At 40.3% G+C, this 17810-nt stretch overlaps 1 protein-coding gene across 2 annotated transcripts; it reads right to left on the bottom strand.

Moving 5' to 3' along the window:
* Positions 1-4021: 4021 nt before the first annotated feature.
* LOC128606374 (MOB kinase activator 2) lies at positions 4022-14653 on the bottom strand. Of its 2 annotated transcripts, none has more exons than XM_053622443.1 (5): positions 14179-14653; positions 7709-7856; positions 6953-7049; positions 6578-6702; positions 4022-6279 (listed from the first exon to the last, which is right to left on the bottom strand). In XM_053622443.1, exons 1-5 carry the CDS (start codon positions 14290-14292, stop codon positions 6047-6049), a joined length of 717 nt encoding a protein of 238 aa, XP_053478418.1. In that variant the 5' UTR covers positions 14293-14653; the 3' UTR covers positions 4022-6046. The 2 variants fall into 2 exon arrangements, with proteins under 2 accessions (XP_053478418.1, XP_053478419.1); XM_053622444.1 differs by having other exon boundaries at positions 7709-7860; positions 14179-14648.
* Positions 14654-17810: the final 3157 nt, after the last annotated feature.

Here is a 17810-nt window from a genome sequence, read left to right as displayed (position 1 = left end):
TCCCAGTTATTCCCATTTCAGTTCCAATCTGTAACACTATAAAATGCAGAAAAGATCAAGGGGGTGAATACTTTTGCAAACTACTGCAATGTCCTATGTATAAATAGCGTGAATCTCATACACTGCTTTTGTTTTCTTAATCATTTTATGAAGATGCAGAGCTAGCTCTCTCTCTCTCTCTCTCTCTCTCTGTGTGTGTGTGTGTGTGTGTGTGTGTGTGTGTGTGTGTGTGTGTGTGTGTGTGTGAGAAAGTAAATGAGCCGAGTGTACGTGTGTCTGTAGTCGTTTTGACCTTGAACCTTTGTGTCTGGTTTCTGTCTGTCTGTAATAAGATCAAGTGTTTAACAAGGTGATAGAGAACATCAGCTCTGTGTGTGTGTGTGTGTGTGTACACCAAAGAGAGAAAGAAGAGTGTGTGTGTGTGTGTGTGTGTGTGTACACCAAAGAGAGAAAGAAGAGTGTGTGTGTGTGTGTGTGTGTGTGTACACCAAAGAGAGAAAGAAGAGTGTGTGTGTGTGTGTGTGTGTACACCAAAGAGAGAAAGAAGAGTGTGTGTGTGTGAGTGTGTGTGTGTGTGTACACCAAAGAGAGAAAGAAGAGTGTGTGTGTGAGTGTGTGTGTGTGTGTACACCAAAGAGAGAAAGAAGAGTGTGTGTGTGAGTGTGTGTGTGCATGTGTGTGTGTGTGTGTACATCAAAGAGAGAAAGAAGAGTGTGTGTGTGAGTGTGTGTGTGCATGTGTGTGTGTGTGTGTACATCAAAGAGAGAAAGAAGAGTGTGTGTGTGTGTGTGTGTGTGTACATCAAAGAGAGAAAGAAGAGTGTGTGTGTAGTTGTAATGTTTTCTCTATTGCACAAATGATAGCTCACACTTTGACTCCACCTGGTGTGTGATGTTGTTACGTCACGCTCTTCAAGAATTCATTACACACCCATCATACACTCATTAATTTTATTACAGCCCTGTTAAACCAATCTCACTGTCGTCTTGTGCAAAGATCACTTTCGCTGATTCATTTCAGCCTGGAACTGATCAGGAACGTGACCTGGAGAAAGTTAAAGAGAAAGCGTTTGCCTTTAAACAGTGCGTGAGAAGGAGCGTGTTAAAAGTAAGTGAAGATTATAAATAATCCTGTATAACCAGCGCCGGCTCGTCCGCAGCCACAGGGTCACGATGGTGCAGAATTGAACTGTTTATTTCAGCCGTTCTACAAGCGTTCATCTTCGTTATGTCCGTGTTTACCGCTCCATACGTGTGAAATTACTTTGAAATGCTAATCACTGGTTTTTAAAAATGTCACTGTTACGTCTGGAGCCTATCACGAACAGTGACGTAACGGGTTTCGTTGCCACGTGTTGTTTACGTGACTATGTAACAGGTCCAGAAACCAACATGGCGCGTCACAGTGTTTGGGTGCAGCTCGTGTTTTTGAACTTACGGAGAAATGTAATGCAGCGTCATTGCCACTGAAAACGTCTGCGTGTTCAAGACGGCCGGATAATGAGTTCAATCTGTTTGTATTTATTTTAGTACGGCTTTGCTAGCTACAGAGCGCACTAGATACAGGACATCAAAACAATAGACTGTGTAAAAAAAAAACATCACTATGAGACAGATAGGCCGATGTTCTGTTGATTTTTTCACATTTCTAGATGCTGTGTAACCGTGCTGCCGCATGCTCATCAGTACATTTAGCTCCACAGAGTTATTATTGCACCTAGTGGTCAAAAGTGGGAACTGCAACAAACAAACACTTTCAGAGGTCCATTAGGGCAGGAATCACGCTGCACCATACTCCAGGGCAGAGCTGAGGACAGGACGGATAATGACAGGGTTGCCAGATTGAGCTAGTTTACATTACACACACTCCACTTCCAACAAGATCTTGTTTTATAGCAAATAATCTAAATTAATCATTAAAAAAAATTCTTTGTAAAATATATATATATATATAGATAGATAGATATAGATAGATAGATATAGATAGATAGATAGATAGATAGATAGATAGGTGTCATATTTGTTTTTTCCCTAAAAGTCGACAAATGAACCCTGATGTGAGAGGTAGCTTTTTCCAACTCTGAGACACTGATAAACTAAAAGCATCTAATCACTTAAAGATCTGGAAACTGTCCTTCATGCTTTTATTTGTTCCCATATAGACTACTGCATTTCCCTTTATTTTGGGATCGGTCAGTGGGATCAGTCAACAGGTACTGAGAAAACAGAAAGCATCTCCCCCATCCTGGCCTCTTTCCATTGGTTACCAGTTAAATGCAGAACTGAATTTTAGGTTTTAATGTTTGTTTTTAAAGCTCTACATGGTACTGCACCATCTCCGATCTTCTTTACACCTTTTTACCTCCAGATCAGCAGTTCAGATGGAGTGAAAGGTCTGCATCATCTGGCTATCTGTTTGTTTTTGTCTTGTGATTTAAAGCTGCAGTACTGAACTTTTGCCTCTCTATCGCCATCTCTGTTTGAAACATAAAATTGCAAGTAATTTGCGGAGGTTTTTTTTTTTTTTTTTTTTTTTTTATGTGGGTTGTGCTTCAGCACTGCTCCTGCTTCTGTGCAGATGAATCTGATGGTTTGAGGTATACATGTGGGTTGTATATTAGCGCCAGTACTTGACAATGGAGGTGGCGACAGATACGGTTTTCTTGGAGTAGAGGCGAGTCGCTCTCTCTCATAGCTAACTGAAAATAAGTGCAGTTTACCCCACTGACTATAACAAAACAAACAAACACAAAAAACACCAACATAGGAATCTTGATACTTAGCTGAATCAAGCGAACACATGCGCTAATGTTAGCTAGCTCCCTGTTGAGCCACTGAAATGTCCGACCTGTTCAGCAGAAAAAAAGCCACCTCTGCATCAGTCTCCAATCCCTTCAGATCTCAGAGTTTTCACCAGCTCTCTAAAGCCATGCCGATATTTATTCTCGCTTTCACACGGGCTCTGTCGCTTTCCCTTGTTGACTGCAGGCTCTCCGACGTTCGAGGTTTCTTGGTTTTGACAGCAGCTGATTCCCCAGGTGTCAGCGATGTCTGCGTTTAGACCGATCCAGATTAAAGCAGCCGTCTAGACAACAAGTTTAAATTAAAGCAACAGTTGTAAGGACAAACTACAAACACTCGTCCTTCCTCAGCCCCAACACACACACGCAATATAGTAGCCGGCGCTTCTTCTTTCTGTTTCCAGACGTGACGTAACCACGCAAAGACGGATGACGTCAACTGACATTGACGTTAAAAATCCGTCCCGACAGCTCAAATCATAAATCATTGTTTTAAGTTTACCGTCGTGAATCGGTGTAAGGTAAAGAGACAGGTTTGAACACTGTTTTTTTATGCACTTGCTCAATCATTGATTTTTGTTCATTTTTAACCAAAAAAGTTCAATGCTGCAGCTTTAAGGTCTGTTTAGTTTGGTTTTTCTTTCTCTCTATTGTTTTATCGAATCTATTTGCGTTCTTTTTATTTTATTGTCTTAATTGTATACTGATTTGATTGGACTGTGCTGTGTTTTAAAAGTGCGTTATAAATAAAGCTGACGTGACAGGAGCTGAGGTTCACTATGACTGATTTTTATTTTAATGTTCTGGTGTGTAATACACAACGATGCCCTCTACTGCTTCAAAAGGGCTTACAAGAGAAATCTGGAAGAGTTTGTTGATTTCTCCGCTCACCTGATTTACAAAAGAAGTTAGCTGTATACATAATCATGCACTTTTATTATTTTAATATTCCTTTTCCTCAAGGCAATCAGTTATACATTTCAGGTAAATAAACAAAAAAACACTAGATATCTAGAGGGCAGTACATCTTACTCTCAAACACCTTACTGCCCCGAAAACACTAGATATAAGTATTTGTGTATAGTCCCCGCCCCCGCAAAAATGCAGATTAGACTTCATCTAATTTGCATACTTAATTAACCAACCAAAAAAAATAATAGTATTTTGATGTTAGAATTTAAATGTTTCTCAATAGAAAGAACTTTACAGATAAGTTTCTTATAAAATCATTTCTTTATTGTTTAACCAAGAAAACACCATGAGGTATAATAAAAAATATAATTTATACATATTGTTTTCAGTCTAAAATTGAATTATAATTATAATTAATTATAATTAGGGACATGTGTTAGTGTGTGAAATGCAATTTCCCGAATGTGCTGGTTATTGGTGTGTAAAGGAAACGAATGAGTATTTCATAGTGACACATCATAAATTCTCAGAATATGGTGACTTTCTGACTAATAAATTCATAAATATGAACAAATATTATTTGTTTATAATCACACGAGCATCAATAAATTATTCTATTCTCTTTTTTCTGCAAAAAAAATTATATTTGAGAGGAAAGTGTAACTCCAATATTCTCCAAATAATAAAAATAACTCCAAATTATATCCAAAAGAAGATTTTACAAGTAAAATATCCATAATATTTTTGTGACCTCAAAATATGAGTTTTAAAACTAAACAGCAACGACGTGAAATTCAGGGACAACCGTTCTGTTGAAAATATTCATATTATTAAAAATATATGGTATTGTGATGTGACGTATTTTATAAATTTCTCCGACAGATAATTATGTTCAGTCTGACATTTAAATCAATAAGGAATAGATTTATTTCTTTATTAAGTCTGCAAAAGCTTGTAAAGCAGTAAAAACCAGTGCACAGGCCAAGCTATTTTTATATTTACTTGGCAGTTTTAAAGAATTTGTAAAAATGCACACAATAATAAAGACTCTAGGATATAAAGACACTTAGGAAATGACTCAGTAATGTCTGTTATGCAGAGCTTCCTGAAAGAGTTTAAACCGTCACAACCAATAAGATAAGAGACAGGTTGATCACGATATTCTGAGAATGTGTGTGTGTGTGTGTGTGTGTGTGTGTGTGTGTGTGTGTGTGAGTGAGGAAACAAACTTAACATGTCATGATGTGATTGTGAATTGGTCAGAGATTAAAGCCTTCTTTCAAAAACAAAAAACAATGAAATAAACATCATTCTGCTGGGGTTAGTTTGTCTTCTCGGTTTAAGAGGAGAATCTTATAGATGAACCCATAAATCTTTATTTATTTATTTATTTAAAAAATGTGTATACCGTGTTTATATGTTTCTGTAAAGCTGCTTTGAGACAATGTGTATTGTAAAGCTCTATACGAATGAAATAAGCTGAGTAAATCTGAAAGATCACTGAGCAGAATTGTCATGTGTAGCTGTAATGAAGGTAAACTGTGCAGACGAGGTAAGAACGCCACAGCCGTGGTCTATCTGCTTTATTTCTCTTACTGTAAACTATTAGAAATATCCCTGTCTCTTGGAATATTCCTTATTTATGTTGAGATTATTATTTTTATTTTTTTTTTAAAAAAAAAAGAAGAAAAAGATTTTGTGATATATTTACATAGTTTCTAATCGATTGGATTAAATGAAATAAAAAAAGTGAGAAAAAGCTTTTGGCACAACGACATCAGCACGGAGAAAAAAACACGGGGTCTTATATATATATATATATGTTATAAATATCTTTGAGCATTATAGAGGATAAAGGTAATATATATGTGTGTGTGTGTGTGTGTGTGTGTGTGTGTGTAAACGGATCTTATTCCTTTTTAAACCAGTCAGACCAGATATCATATGCAAAGCAGTCCATGAGAATAGGAGTAGGAGCACATGCGTGCGTGTGTGTGCGTGTGTGTGTGTGTGTGTGTGTGTGTGTGTTTGTGTGTGTTTGTGTGTGTGTGTGTAAGGTGCAGATCAGACTCCTTTCTTTACTCTAGGGCACACAGTAAATATTAAAGGACTGCAAACACACACACACACACACACACACACACACACACACACACACACACACAGCCACGCTACTCAGTCTTGTTTTTTCCTCCCTCACTTCACTAATGACCCTCAGTCTGTGTGTCTGTGTGTTTGTGTGTGTGTGTGTCTGTGCGTCTGTGTGTGTTTGTGTGTGTCTGTTTGTTCATGTGTGTGTGTGTGTGTGTGTGTGTGTGTGTGTTAGTTAGTTCGTTAGTGTGTGAGAGCATTGATGAGGTCATCAAGCGGCGCAGTCTCAGAGGCCTCCAGCAGTCTGAAGGTGTGGCTGAAGGTGATGAAGTGTGTGAGGAGTGTGTTGAGGTGCGGGTGGAGGTCCACAGCCACGGCGTCTCTGTAGTGAGCGCTGTACAGGTGACACAGAGTTCTGAACAGCAACAGGAACACCTTCTGTACCAGGAACATGAACCCGTTTGGGAATTTTACACCTGCACACACAGACACACACAGACACACACACAGACACACACACAGACATACACAGACATACACATACACACATACATACACACACACACACACACACACTTTGAATGTATATTTTTTTTGAAGAACATTTAGATAACAGGATTTACAATTGTATTATGCAAATGTTCTGAAACCATTTTAAAGAAAATTATTGTTGACTTTAAAAGTATTGGCACCCCGTGTTATGTTGTGCGCTGTCTTACACTAGTAGTATAATGTCTGTGTGTGTGTGTGTGTGTGTGTGTGTGTGTGTGTTACCTGCCCTGGTGGGAAAGACATTTTCGTCTGTCAGAAGTTCCTGGATGTAGGACATGGCGTAATCCGTGTAGAGAGGAGCTGAACACTTCAACTTCTTCCCATGTTCATCCATCCATTCATACACCCTACACACACACACACACACACACACACCACAAGGGGTTAAATCTACACAACACACACTACAAGCTTGGGACAGTCATACATACAGTATACACACACACAGTTATTATAGAGCGAATGCTTCCTCCATTAATATGTTTAATTATCTCCTGTGTGAATGTATGTGACCTCCAGACTGAACAATTTAATCTACTGTGTGTGTGTGTGTGTGTGTGTGTAAGTGTATATATGTGTGTGTGTGTTACTTCTCACTTGTTTCCTGGCCCTTTAGCTGTTGGGCAGCTGGTTGAGGTGCAGAATTCAGACAGAGCGCTCGAGACGAGATTAATATTCTTAAAGAAAGAGACGGCTGAAATAAAACGAGAGAGATTTAAAACACACACACACACACACACACACACACAGGAGTTCGTCCGTCGATTTCGACGAAGACCAAATTTTCCATTTCCACCTCTATTATGGAGAACACGAACTGGGACTTGACTTGTGCGTGAATTGGATTAAAGTGAGGAAGCCTTGCGCAGCATCGGCCGCACTCTCACTTCCCGGTGACCGCCATGATCCAGTGACAAGACTGAGTCAAGACCACTGAACATGGTCCCCGGGCGCAGTGATTCATACACACTCACACACCCACTCACACACCCATTCATACACTTTGGACATGCCAATCAGCCTACCATGCATGTGTTTGGACTGGGGGAGGAAACCGGAGTACCCGGAGGAAACCCCCGCAGCACAGGGAGAACATGCAAACTCCACACACACAGGGATACGGTGGGAATCGAACTGCCGACCCTCGAGGTGTGAGGCGGACGTGCTAACTACTAAGCCACCATGTCCTGCCCGCCCGCTATATATATATACACACACACACACACATACACATACACTCATACATACACACACACACACACATGCACCTATATTTGTGTTTCTTTCACACAAATGGATGACAGTTGCTCGTTGAATGTGTGTATGTGTGTGTGTGTGTGTGTGTGTACTCACTATTGAAGGCCATCCACTCATGTCGGTCCAGGCCGTGTGGGAGAGCGGACAGTGTGAACAGGTCAACGTCTGAGATGCGGTCTCTCAGGAAGTGATCCTGCAGGTACGGTTTCTCTTGCAGCAGTGGACCCTTTTGAATGTTATTGTTCTTTCTGAGTCACACACACGCACACACACACACACACACACACACACACACACACACACACACACACACATATACCATTAGTAGCCCTTTAGGTACACACACACTGTCTCCAGGTCAGGCGTAAGAAGAGCGCTTTTTACTTTTAGTAAGTAAACACGCATGAAACTAGTGTTTGGATTATTCTAAATAACTCCAAAGATTCATTTAGTAAAACCAAAACTAATGTCACATGATGTACAATTGGGCGTGGGGCAGCATGTGTATATATTTAAAAATAATAAATAAATTAAATAAAAATAAAAAAGTTTGTGTTTTTGTTAAATAATTTCCGCTGTTTCTTTAGTAAAACTGAAACTTTTTTTTTTTTTTTACAAAGGACTCATTGGTTAGGATTTTGAAACGGATCCACGACCAGCAAGAGACTCGTACACCTACATTCGCTTCTCTGTAAGCGGTCCCTCCCGGATCCACCGATTTCACGACCACAAAGTCCAGGAAAGTCCGCAGAATTTGGAGGAACTTGCAAAATATATACAACAAAAGGTGTGCGCGTACAGCGCACCCTAATCGGCTCAGGTGCAGGACCACAAAAATAAGACCATGGGAAAAGCAGCGTGATGTCCGCTCTCTATAATCTATCTCTCTGAATCTACAGATTCAACCAAACGCTGCGCTTTCAGTGAGAGGCTGTTCGGAGCTGTAACTTCAGTGTGCAGACATCACGCTTCTTTTTTCCATACAGCTAAAAGGTCTCATTTACCAACAAGACCGTGTGATTGTGATTTCACCAACTCGAGTAGTTTTCTGCAAAAAAAAAAAAAAAAAAGCACAAAAATCTCCTCAAACTGCAAAAAAAAACCCCCTGCAAATTCATTCATCTTCTACACCGCTTTACCCTTTTCACGGTCGCGGGGGAACCTGGAGTCTATCGGGCACAAGGCGGGGTACACCCTGGACGAGGTGCCAGTCCATCGCAGGGCACACTCACACACACTCACACACCCATTCATACACTACGGACACTTTAGACACGCCAATCAGCCTACCATGCATGTGTTTGGACTGGGGGAGGAAACCCCCGCAGCACGGGGAGAACATGCAAACTCCGCCCACACAGGGGCACGGTGGGAATCGAACCCCCGACCCTGGAGGTGTGAGGCGAACGTGCTAACCACTAAACCACCGTGCAATTCGAGCATCACAAAAAAACTCTCCATGAGACCCGGTACGGACTCGCGAGTAGTTTGTGAGCATCATTTACCCACTGACAGGACGCCAAGCCTTAATCTCCTACAGTTACAGCATTTTAGCACTTCCTGTCTTTTAGCGCTAATCCGTAATAATAAGTGGAGAACATTTGAGCTGATATCCCTGAATAAAAGGAGTTTAGTTCGCAAGGCTAATCGGGTCTTTCTGTATCCGGGTTGTCTTTCCTCTTTTCTGCCTATAATGTAACTTTAAATGGATAAAAAGTATGATGCGTCATTCTTTAATAAATAAATTGTTGGCAGATGGCTGGTGTCTAAGACACTCGGGGGGCATGCTGTTACCGGAATATAATCAACTCTGAAGTGAACGTGTCCTGAATATACATCGAGCGGTTCATAGTTCACATTCCCCTGGTGTGTAGGATTGTGTTATTATTGTGTGTGTGTCTTGGTGTTAATGTGTGTAGCGCATTCTTCCCGTCTCTTATCGTCACTCGCCATCAGGTTCGACTGCATGCCTTATTTATTCAGAGCTAAACATTTCTGCTTTTATACAAACCATAATTACACAAGTGAACAATTGAAAAAAGTGTCAATAAAAATGGTTGCAAAAGTAATAAAGACTCTCTGTGTGTGTGTGTGTGTGTGTTAGTGTAAATTACTGAGTCACAGGGTGGAGTGATGAAGCGGAGTCACTGTTTCCTCCCTGAAGATGATTACTTTCCTCTAACAGCGCGTCCCCGAGTGTTTTATTCCTCTTACACCACAACAACTCACCCACATTACTATTATTCATTTATTACACAACGACACGTCATACTTTTATCCCTTTACAGTTACATTTAATGTTGTGGAAGATCTGTGAGAGAAGTTAGTTACATTAAAGCAGCTATAAACACTCGTTTCTTCTTTATTCTCTCTCTTTATTTTCTCTCTCTATTCTCTCTCTTCACATTAGTAAGGTAAAACACAGCTTGTCGTGTTCCCAAGAAACCGCAAAAGAAGTGTAAACTGTTACAAAGCGCTGACACTGGAGACTCCTTCCATAAACGTTAAACAAATGTTTCCATCCTGAAACCCGAGCACGCCGGTACGACTCTGTTCATGTGGAGACTTCGCTGTACACGTCCCTGTGAACGAGCGGTTACTAAAGAAACAATAACGTATTGGGCTGATTTTACTGCATGCAAAACAGTCGAGTCACACTGCAAACACACACACACACACACACACACAATATCTCTGTGTTACCGTGTGTATTTACACACTGAGGGAAAGTCCTGATAACGTCGATCCTGACTTCAGTGTAAAACCTTGAAATGACCAAAACATTCACAGGAAAGATCTTGGTGTGTGTATGTGTGTGTGTGTGTGTGTGTGTGTGTGTGTGTGTGTGTGTGTGTGTATATGGCCTTGTTCTGACTGATAAACACACGTCATAGAGTGTATCTAATTCCTCTCTGTGTGTGTGTGTGTGTGTGTGTGTGTGTGTGTGTTCGTGTGGTGTAGCAACATTGTTGGGAAATAAAAGGAAAATTCTCTGTACAACACACGCGCGCGCACGCACACACACGCACGCACATACACGCACGCACACACACATGCGCTTTAGTTAGCTTTAGTAACCTATAACATGAATATTCTTGAAGCATTTAGAACCCTTAAGGTTCCTCAGTTCTAAAGAACCTTTTAACTGTGTAGAAAAAACTCACTGCTCATTATGTTCTTCTTCATATCGAGAACCTGTCAGGAGTTTAACATTTAACTCTTGGTAGGAAAACACTTTGTGTAAAGCTGTAACAGAGAACAGTTACAGCAGGAGAACCCTTTAGTGTTCGAGATCTTCTAGGAACCTTTAAAGTTTTCTTAAAAATGAAGGAGACAGAACGGCTATCTTGGTGTTTGGTTCTTAAAAGGTTTGTTGGATAATTAAGGGTTTTTAGCTTCCAAAAAGGGTTCCATTTCCCTTTTCTGATGGAGTAACACACTGCTGTAAGGTCTTCACATAGAATCTATAGAATCATAGAAGATAAGAACAACCTGCAAAGGCATATGTACCTCCTACACTCTCTAAAACATGGTTCCTCGATGGGTTTTTGGATGATTAACGGTTCTAGATTTCTAAAAAGGTCCTACTTGGATAATAGTCATTAAAGAAAAACACTCTGTTGTAAAGTTGTATGTATAATATTGATTTTTATTTATTTATTTATTTAACAGGAGAAACGAACCAAAGGGTTCTAGATTTAGAAATAAGATGATCATTAAAGGGGCTGTTTGGATAGCTTTCTAAAGGGGGTTCTACTTGGAACCGTCTCTGATAGACTCTGTCACTTTGTTGAACCGTTAAGTCTTGTGTAGAACCCTATAGCAGAGTGTGTGCCTTAGAGAAAAGCTCCCAGATAGAACCCCTTCATAAACGAGAACCATTAACCATCCAAAGAACCCATGAGGAAGAGCATACATACTGGAGGAGAGAACCACATCCATAAATACTGTGTACATTGCATTCATTAATTTCATCTCCATAGTGTCTTAGAGAATTTAGAACTGCAGGAACCCTATAACAGGGTGTTTCTATCATGATGGGTTCCAAGTAGAATCATTTTAGGAGGCTAGGAACCCAAAGACGTATCCAGCAAGTCCTTAAAGAACCCCTGAAGAACCCTTTATTCTAAGAAGGACAACCCTGAATAAGTCAGGTTAGGCCCACCATTTAGGAACTATGAGAAGAACCACACCAAGGTTCCCATTGAGGGACAAACTGAAGCTGCCAGGATCAGGGCGTAAAATGGAATTATTTAATAAATTACTCACAGATCTCAAAAACAAAACTCGGCTGAAAATTTCCCATGAGTTCGGTTCTAGTGACGGAGAAAAAGAAAGAGTGTGTGCTCCGCCAAGTGTTTAACTGGGACGCCATTCTGTTTGCTTTGGCTTTAGTACTGTAGCTGGTGGGCAGAACCATATTTGCCACAGTTACACCAAGTGATCATTTATACATCACTGAGTTCTAAATTCTCTAAGACACTATGGAGATGAAATTAATGAGACTGAGACTAAAGATGATGAGGTGACGGTTCTTCTGCCCATTTCTGAGGCAGGATCGGTTCTCCGGCTGAACCCACACGGCTGTAAAGTGATCGCAGGAACACGCGTTGAGGAAGTCAGTCTGTGGATCAAGGCCAAACATGAGGAAACAATTGTGGTGGTGATGGAGGTGGAGTGTAGCAGCAGTTCCCCACGTCACACCCGGTTCTGTTAGAACCATTTAGACACAGATTTACAGATACAGAACTGCAGTGAGGAGGTTACTGATGGCGCAGAACCATCTGGCAGCACTTTGAAAGAAATGCGTAGATCTGACGAGGAAGTTTGTGAACTTGGAGCAAATTCTTACAGATTCATGATCAGCCAACAGAACCACTTAAAGGTGCTGCGTAGATCCCTTCAAACATTCTCTCTTAGTCTCAGCACCCCTCTCTGATGTTTTGTTCTAGTGTAATGTAGTGTCCATAGTAACCATGTCTTATTAATGCAAACTGTCCACCAAAGGGTTCTTTTGATAACTAAAGGGTTCCTTAGGTCTGTCTTAAAAGGGCTTTGAAACATTTGTAATAGAAAAACACTCCACCTTTAGTGCTCCACCGTTATAGAACCCTTAAGGGTTCCCCCTGAGAAACAACTGATATAGCTTTAAGGGTTCTGAATTTCTGAAGAGTGTCTATAACCAGCCCTACAACAAATGGTTCTGAAAGCAAAACATTGTGCAGCAGGGTTTCTCCAGAGACACAACCAAGAGAGTAGAACCTTCCAGGTTTTCTTATGACAAAAAAATGTTTTTAGGGCTCTGCCATAGAATTAGACACGGATTCCATAACTTCCTGAAAGGGTTCTACTTCAAACTTTTCTGATAGGGAAACAGTTTAAAATGTTTGTAAGAGTGTGGAACCTTTAGCATAGATCTGTAGAACCATAAAGGGATGACATTGTTTCTAAATGGGTTCTAGAATTCTTTCTGAAAGAGAAAAACGGTTGTAGGGTTCCACCAGTGAGACAACAAAGGACTTTCTAAGAGTGAAGAACTTTCACGATTTGCTTTTCACAGAAAAATATTCTTTAGTGCGGTTCCACAGAACCATAAAGGAATAACGTTGTGAAAAGAAAAAGGTTCCACATAGAACCTTTCGGGGTTTGACCAGAGACACAACAAAGAACCCGAAGGGCTTGTAAATTTTCTAAGAGTATAGACCTTTCAAGGTCTTCTTAAATACTCTGTTGTAGGGTTCCTCTTAGAACCTTTTTTATGCGTCTCAAAAAGGGAGAACAAAATAACCCTATATCGCTGACACTGGAGACTCCTTCCGTAAATGTCAAATAAAATGTCTCCTTACTTTAAGAAAACTTCGCCATATCAATGATTTTATGCGGCGAGTGCGCTGTACACGTCCCTGTGAACGAGCCGTTACTATAGAAACGATAAGGTATTAGAGCGAGAGCATTAATATAAACCTGCGCTACTGTCAGAGCCGCTGTTACAGAAAACTCATCCCCACCTTCTGACCCAATCACAGTCCAGACCTCATCACCACCTTCTGACCAATCACAATCCAGAACTATTACAAGACTCTTATTCGCTCGCTCCTTCTCACTTCCTGTCAGTTTGTAAATACACAGAGAAATGTTTATCCATAAACAGGTGCTGTGTATTGCGAAACACACACACACACACACACACACACACACGTCTTACTATCCTTACGAGGACCTTCCTTGGACACAATCATATTAATGCATCTCGCCTAAAAATTTATTTTAAAATTAAATAAAATAAAACAAAAAAGCAGTTTTCTTCGTGGGGACTAGACAAATGTCCCCACAAGATCAAATCTGTCTGATATTTCATGTGGTCTCACCAAGATATAAACACACACACACACACACACACACACACACACATACACGTTAATCTTTGGGTCTTTTGTGGACTTAATGATTTTTCTTTTTCATATTCTCGCTCTTTTCTATAGGAATGTGTGTATATGTGTAAAGTGTACGTATAATGTGTGTGTGTGTGTGTGTGTGTGTGTGTGTGTGTAGAGGTTCACACTCACAGTTTCAGTGCGTTGATGTCTCCATGGTTCTCCACAGTCAGAGTGTGTGAGGCCTCGTCCCCAGATCCAATAAAACTCTGACATCCCCCCATAGCCAGAGAGGAGCCTCTCCATGAGATGACTTCTCTCCCTCTCTCTCTCCCTCTCTCTCTCGTTCTTTCTTTCTTTCTTTCTTTCTTCCACGCACACTCGCAAACGATCGTCTTGGACCTCCTCACAGATTCACGCTTTCACGCACACACACGCACACACACACACACTCAGTCCACATCAAGGCCACGTCAGGCAACCTGAAAATTCTCTCGTCCTTCTGTAGATTTTCTGTTTTTCTCTATACCCCAGGATGTGTCCTCTCTCTCTCTCTCTCTCTCACACACACACACACACACACACACACACACACACACACAAAGCAGACAGACAGGTTCCACAAGTGCAGAGAAAATATTTACACACACACACACACACACACAGAGAAGCCCAACCCCTAACCCAACACATGGCTCTTACTGTCCCCCCCAGAAGCCCCTCCCTCCTGACGTGTCATTTCTCTCCTCTAGGAGCGCTGTCATCCTCGGTTCTCCTACACGTTCTCAGTAAATCATATACATTGAAGTTCTTCAACACACGAAGCACATCTGGTGCTCAGAACCATTTACAGTTTGCATGCCAGATATTTTCACCTCCTGCCTTCTTTTTTTCTCTTATTCTGGGAAAATCTCAACATCTGCATCGAATATTAAATAAAACGCCATCACTACACGACATGTTCAGGGGAAACCGTGTTCCTTAAGGGTTCTTTGGAGAGTTAAGGGTTTTAAGCTTCCTAAATTCTTTGCACCCTGAAAAGTAGACCATCTGTTGTAGCATCATTCACACACTTAAAGAACGAGGGCTTAATTATTCCTTGTTTTGTCCACTGAAGGTTCTATGTAGAACCCTACAATACACTAAACTTTTGTTTCCAAAAGCCCCGCCCCCCGGCCCCGCCCCGCCCCCCAAGAGTGTATTTAAGAGTTACTACACATGTTTTTCAGCAAAATTATTTAATTTACTTACTTTAGTTGTCCCCCTGGGAGAACCCTTAAAGGATCTATGTAGAACCCTATAATAATAATAATAATATACACTCCTATCAGAAAGAGTTCCTCCTTTTTGGAAGCAAAGCAAAGCAAATCTTAATTATCTATCAAACCTTCGAAGAACCCTTGTTTTCTACTAGTGTGTGTATTGATTGGGTTAGTGTGGTATAAAAGTCCAACTTACTGCTCATTCTTTTCTTCTAAATACCCAGAACCGGTCAGGAGTTGTTACACTCTTAGAAAACAAGGTTCTTCATGGGTTCTTTAAGGGGTCATTGGATAATTAAGGGTTCTAGGCTTCCAAAAAAAGGTTATACTTCAAACCCTTTCAGCTAAGGAAAAACTCAGTTGTTCTTGGGATTTCTACACAGAACATAGTAACTTCAAGGGCTCTGCCATGAGAATAAGCAGAAGAGCCCGTAAAGGTTCTAGATTTAACCTTTTTCACCCCCTAAGAGATAGATCCTGACAGTTTAAAGGATTAAACATAGAATAAAACAATCATTATTAATATAGCTAGATTATTAGAACATTTTGAAGGATTCAGTGCTATGAAGAACCCTACAGCAAGGTGTGTTCCCATCAGAAAAGGTTCTGATAAGAAGTAGAACCCCCAAAGAACCGTTTTTCCCAGGCATGTGTGTTAAGTGCGTAAGTAAGTGTGCTACAAACTCCAAATTATTTTTGAGTTTGACATTTTGATCAACTTTCTTGGTATTTGAACGGTTCTTTAAGGGTTCTTTAAGGGTTCTAGATTCCTATCTACAATTTATTTATCACTAAACATTACAAAAATGGTCCAGTGTAATAGAATCTTTATTAAACGATGGATTGAGCAGCAGAAAAGTATCCCCAAATCTGATTCGTTAGCATCCGTGATGTCACCTACTCTCTACCTGGAATGGGCGGGGCTATAAAGAGCATAGACAGAGAAAGTCAGAAAACTGAAGATATTTATTGTTCTCGCAGGTGATTTAAAACTCAGCACACAGTCAGAGCTGTAAGATATTTTCATGCCTGCGTTCATGTGTATAATTAAATAAAATCCGACATCTTGAACACATCTGAAATGATTTTATTGATTTGATGAAGCTCAAATAAAGAAGCACAGTATTGCATTAATAATAATAATAATAATAATAAAAATAATTCAGACTCATTTTACAATACAAACACACAGAGCTGAAGGCAGAAGATACTTTACAATACTGAACCAGATTATATTCTTCTTCTTCATAGTATTATTGTTATATACAGTTGCAATCAAAAGTATTCACCCCCCCCCCCCCCCCCCCATTGCAAATGAGGTTTATTGTCAGAATGTACAGACTTCCAGCTGTTTGCGATGAACAAATCAAACAAAAGTGATTGAAATAGTTCGACACAACGAATGCTTCAAGCGGTTTCCCCAAATTCAACTGAAAATGCAACTCAATATATAATTAAATAAAAAAACTATAAATAATATACAATGACTTCTCCAGTTTCAAAATTATTCAACCCACTGAACTGAATCCCTCACAACAGCACAGATATGTAAAACGGCTGTTGTCTCAAGCAGCAGGTGTGCTTGAGCTGGAACACATGAAATACCTGAACTGGCTAGGGGCAGAAAATGTATGAAATACCTGGACGGGGCAGAAAAAGGAAGCTATCGACGACTGCAAGCAGATTTGTGAGAAGGCAGGTTGTGAAAAACCCTCGCGTGACTGTAAAAGACCTGCAGCGAGACTCGGTGTAACAGGCGCTGAGGTTTCAGTGAGCACAGTAAGGCGTGTACTAAACGCAGAAGGTTTCCATGCCAGAACTCCAAGACGTTCACCACTACTGACCCAAAAGCACAAGAAAAGTCACTCAGAATCATATAAATAATCCACAGAAGTTTGGGGATTCTGTTCTGTGGAGCGATGAAACAGAACTGGAACTTTTCAGCACGATGGATCAGCGGTATGTCTGGAGGAAGAAGAATGAAGAAAGAACACTCTGCCCACAGTCTGACATTAAACCTGATTTGCACTGGGGGGTGAATACTTTTGACTGCAGCTGTATATTTCAGCATTTCATTTACATGTTTACACAGATACGAGTCCAACTTTATTTATCTATTTTTTCCCCCAGGTACACTATAACCCAGACTCATACACACAACGCGATGAAGCTGTAATAACAACATGACTTTAAAAAAAGACAACCTGGGGAAAAAATAATGAAGTTGGACTTGAGTACACTCAGGAACAGGAAGGGTTACCGTCACACAGTTCTCCCAAGTCAAGGTTGGAGCAGAAACTGAAACACCTGGTTAAGAATAATGTGTTTAAGTTTAATAATTATATGGGTTTAAAAAAAAAAAAAATTTTAAATCATAAAGAGAACGGAGTAAAAGTACATGACTGCAGCTACAATCACTAATAATATATTATAATACTTACTACATTTTTTTGTACATAGTTTTTACAAACAGGAAGTCGTATGCTACCGTATATGCACCGCAAACAAAAAGCTGCGTAAACAACAAGAAAAAAGTGCACAGAATTTGGAAGACGGGATAAA

This window comes from Ictalurus furcatus, chromosome 4 (genome assembly GCF_023375685.1).
Source record: "Ictalurus furcatus strain D&B chromosome 4, Billie_1.0, whole genome shotgun sequence".
Lineage (NCBI taxonomy): Eukaryota > Metazoa > Chordata > Actinopteri > Siluriformes > Ictaluridae > Ictalurus > Ictalurus furcatus.
The sequence above is the reverse complement of the archived record's forward strand: the minus strand, read 5'-3'. Positions and strand labels throughout refer to the sequence as shown.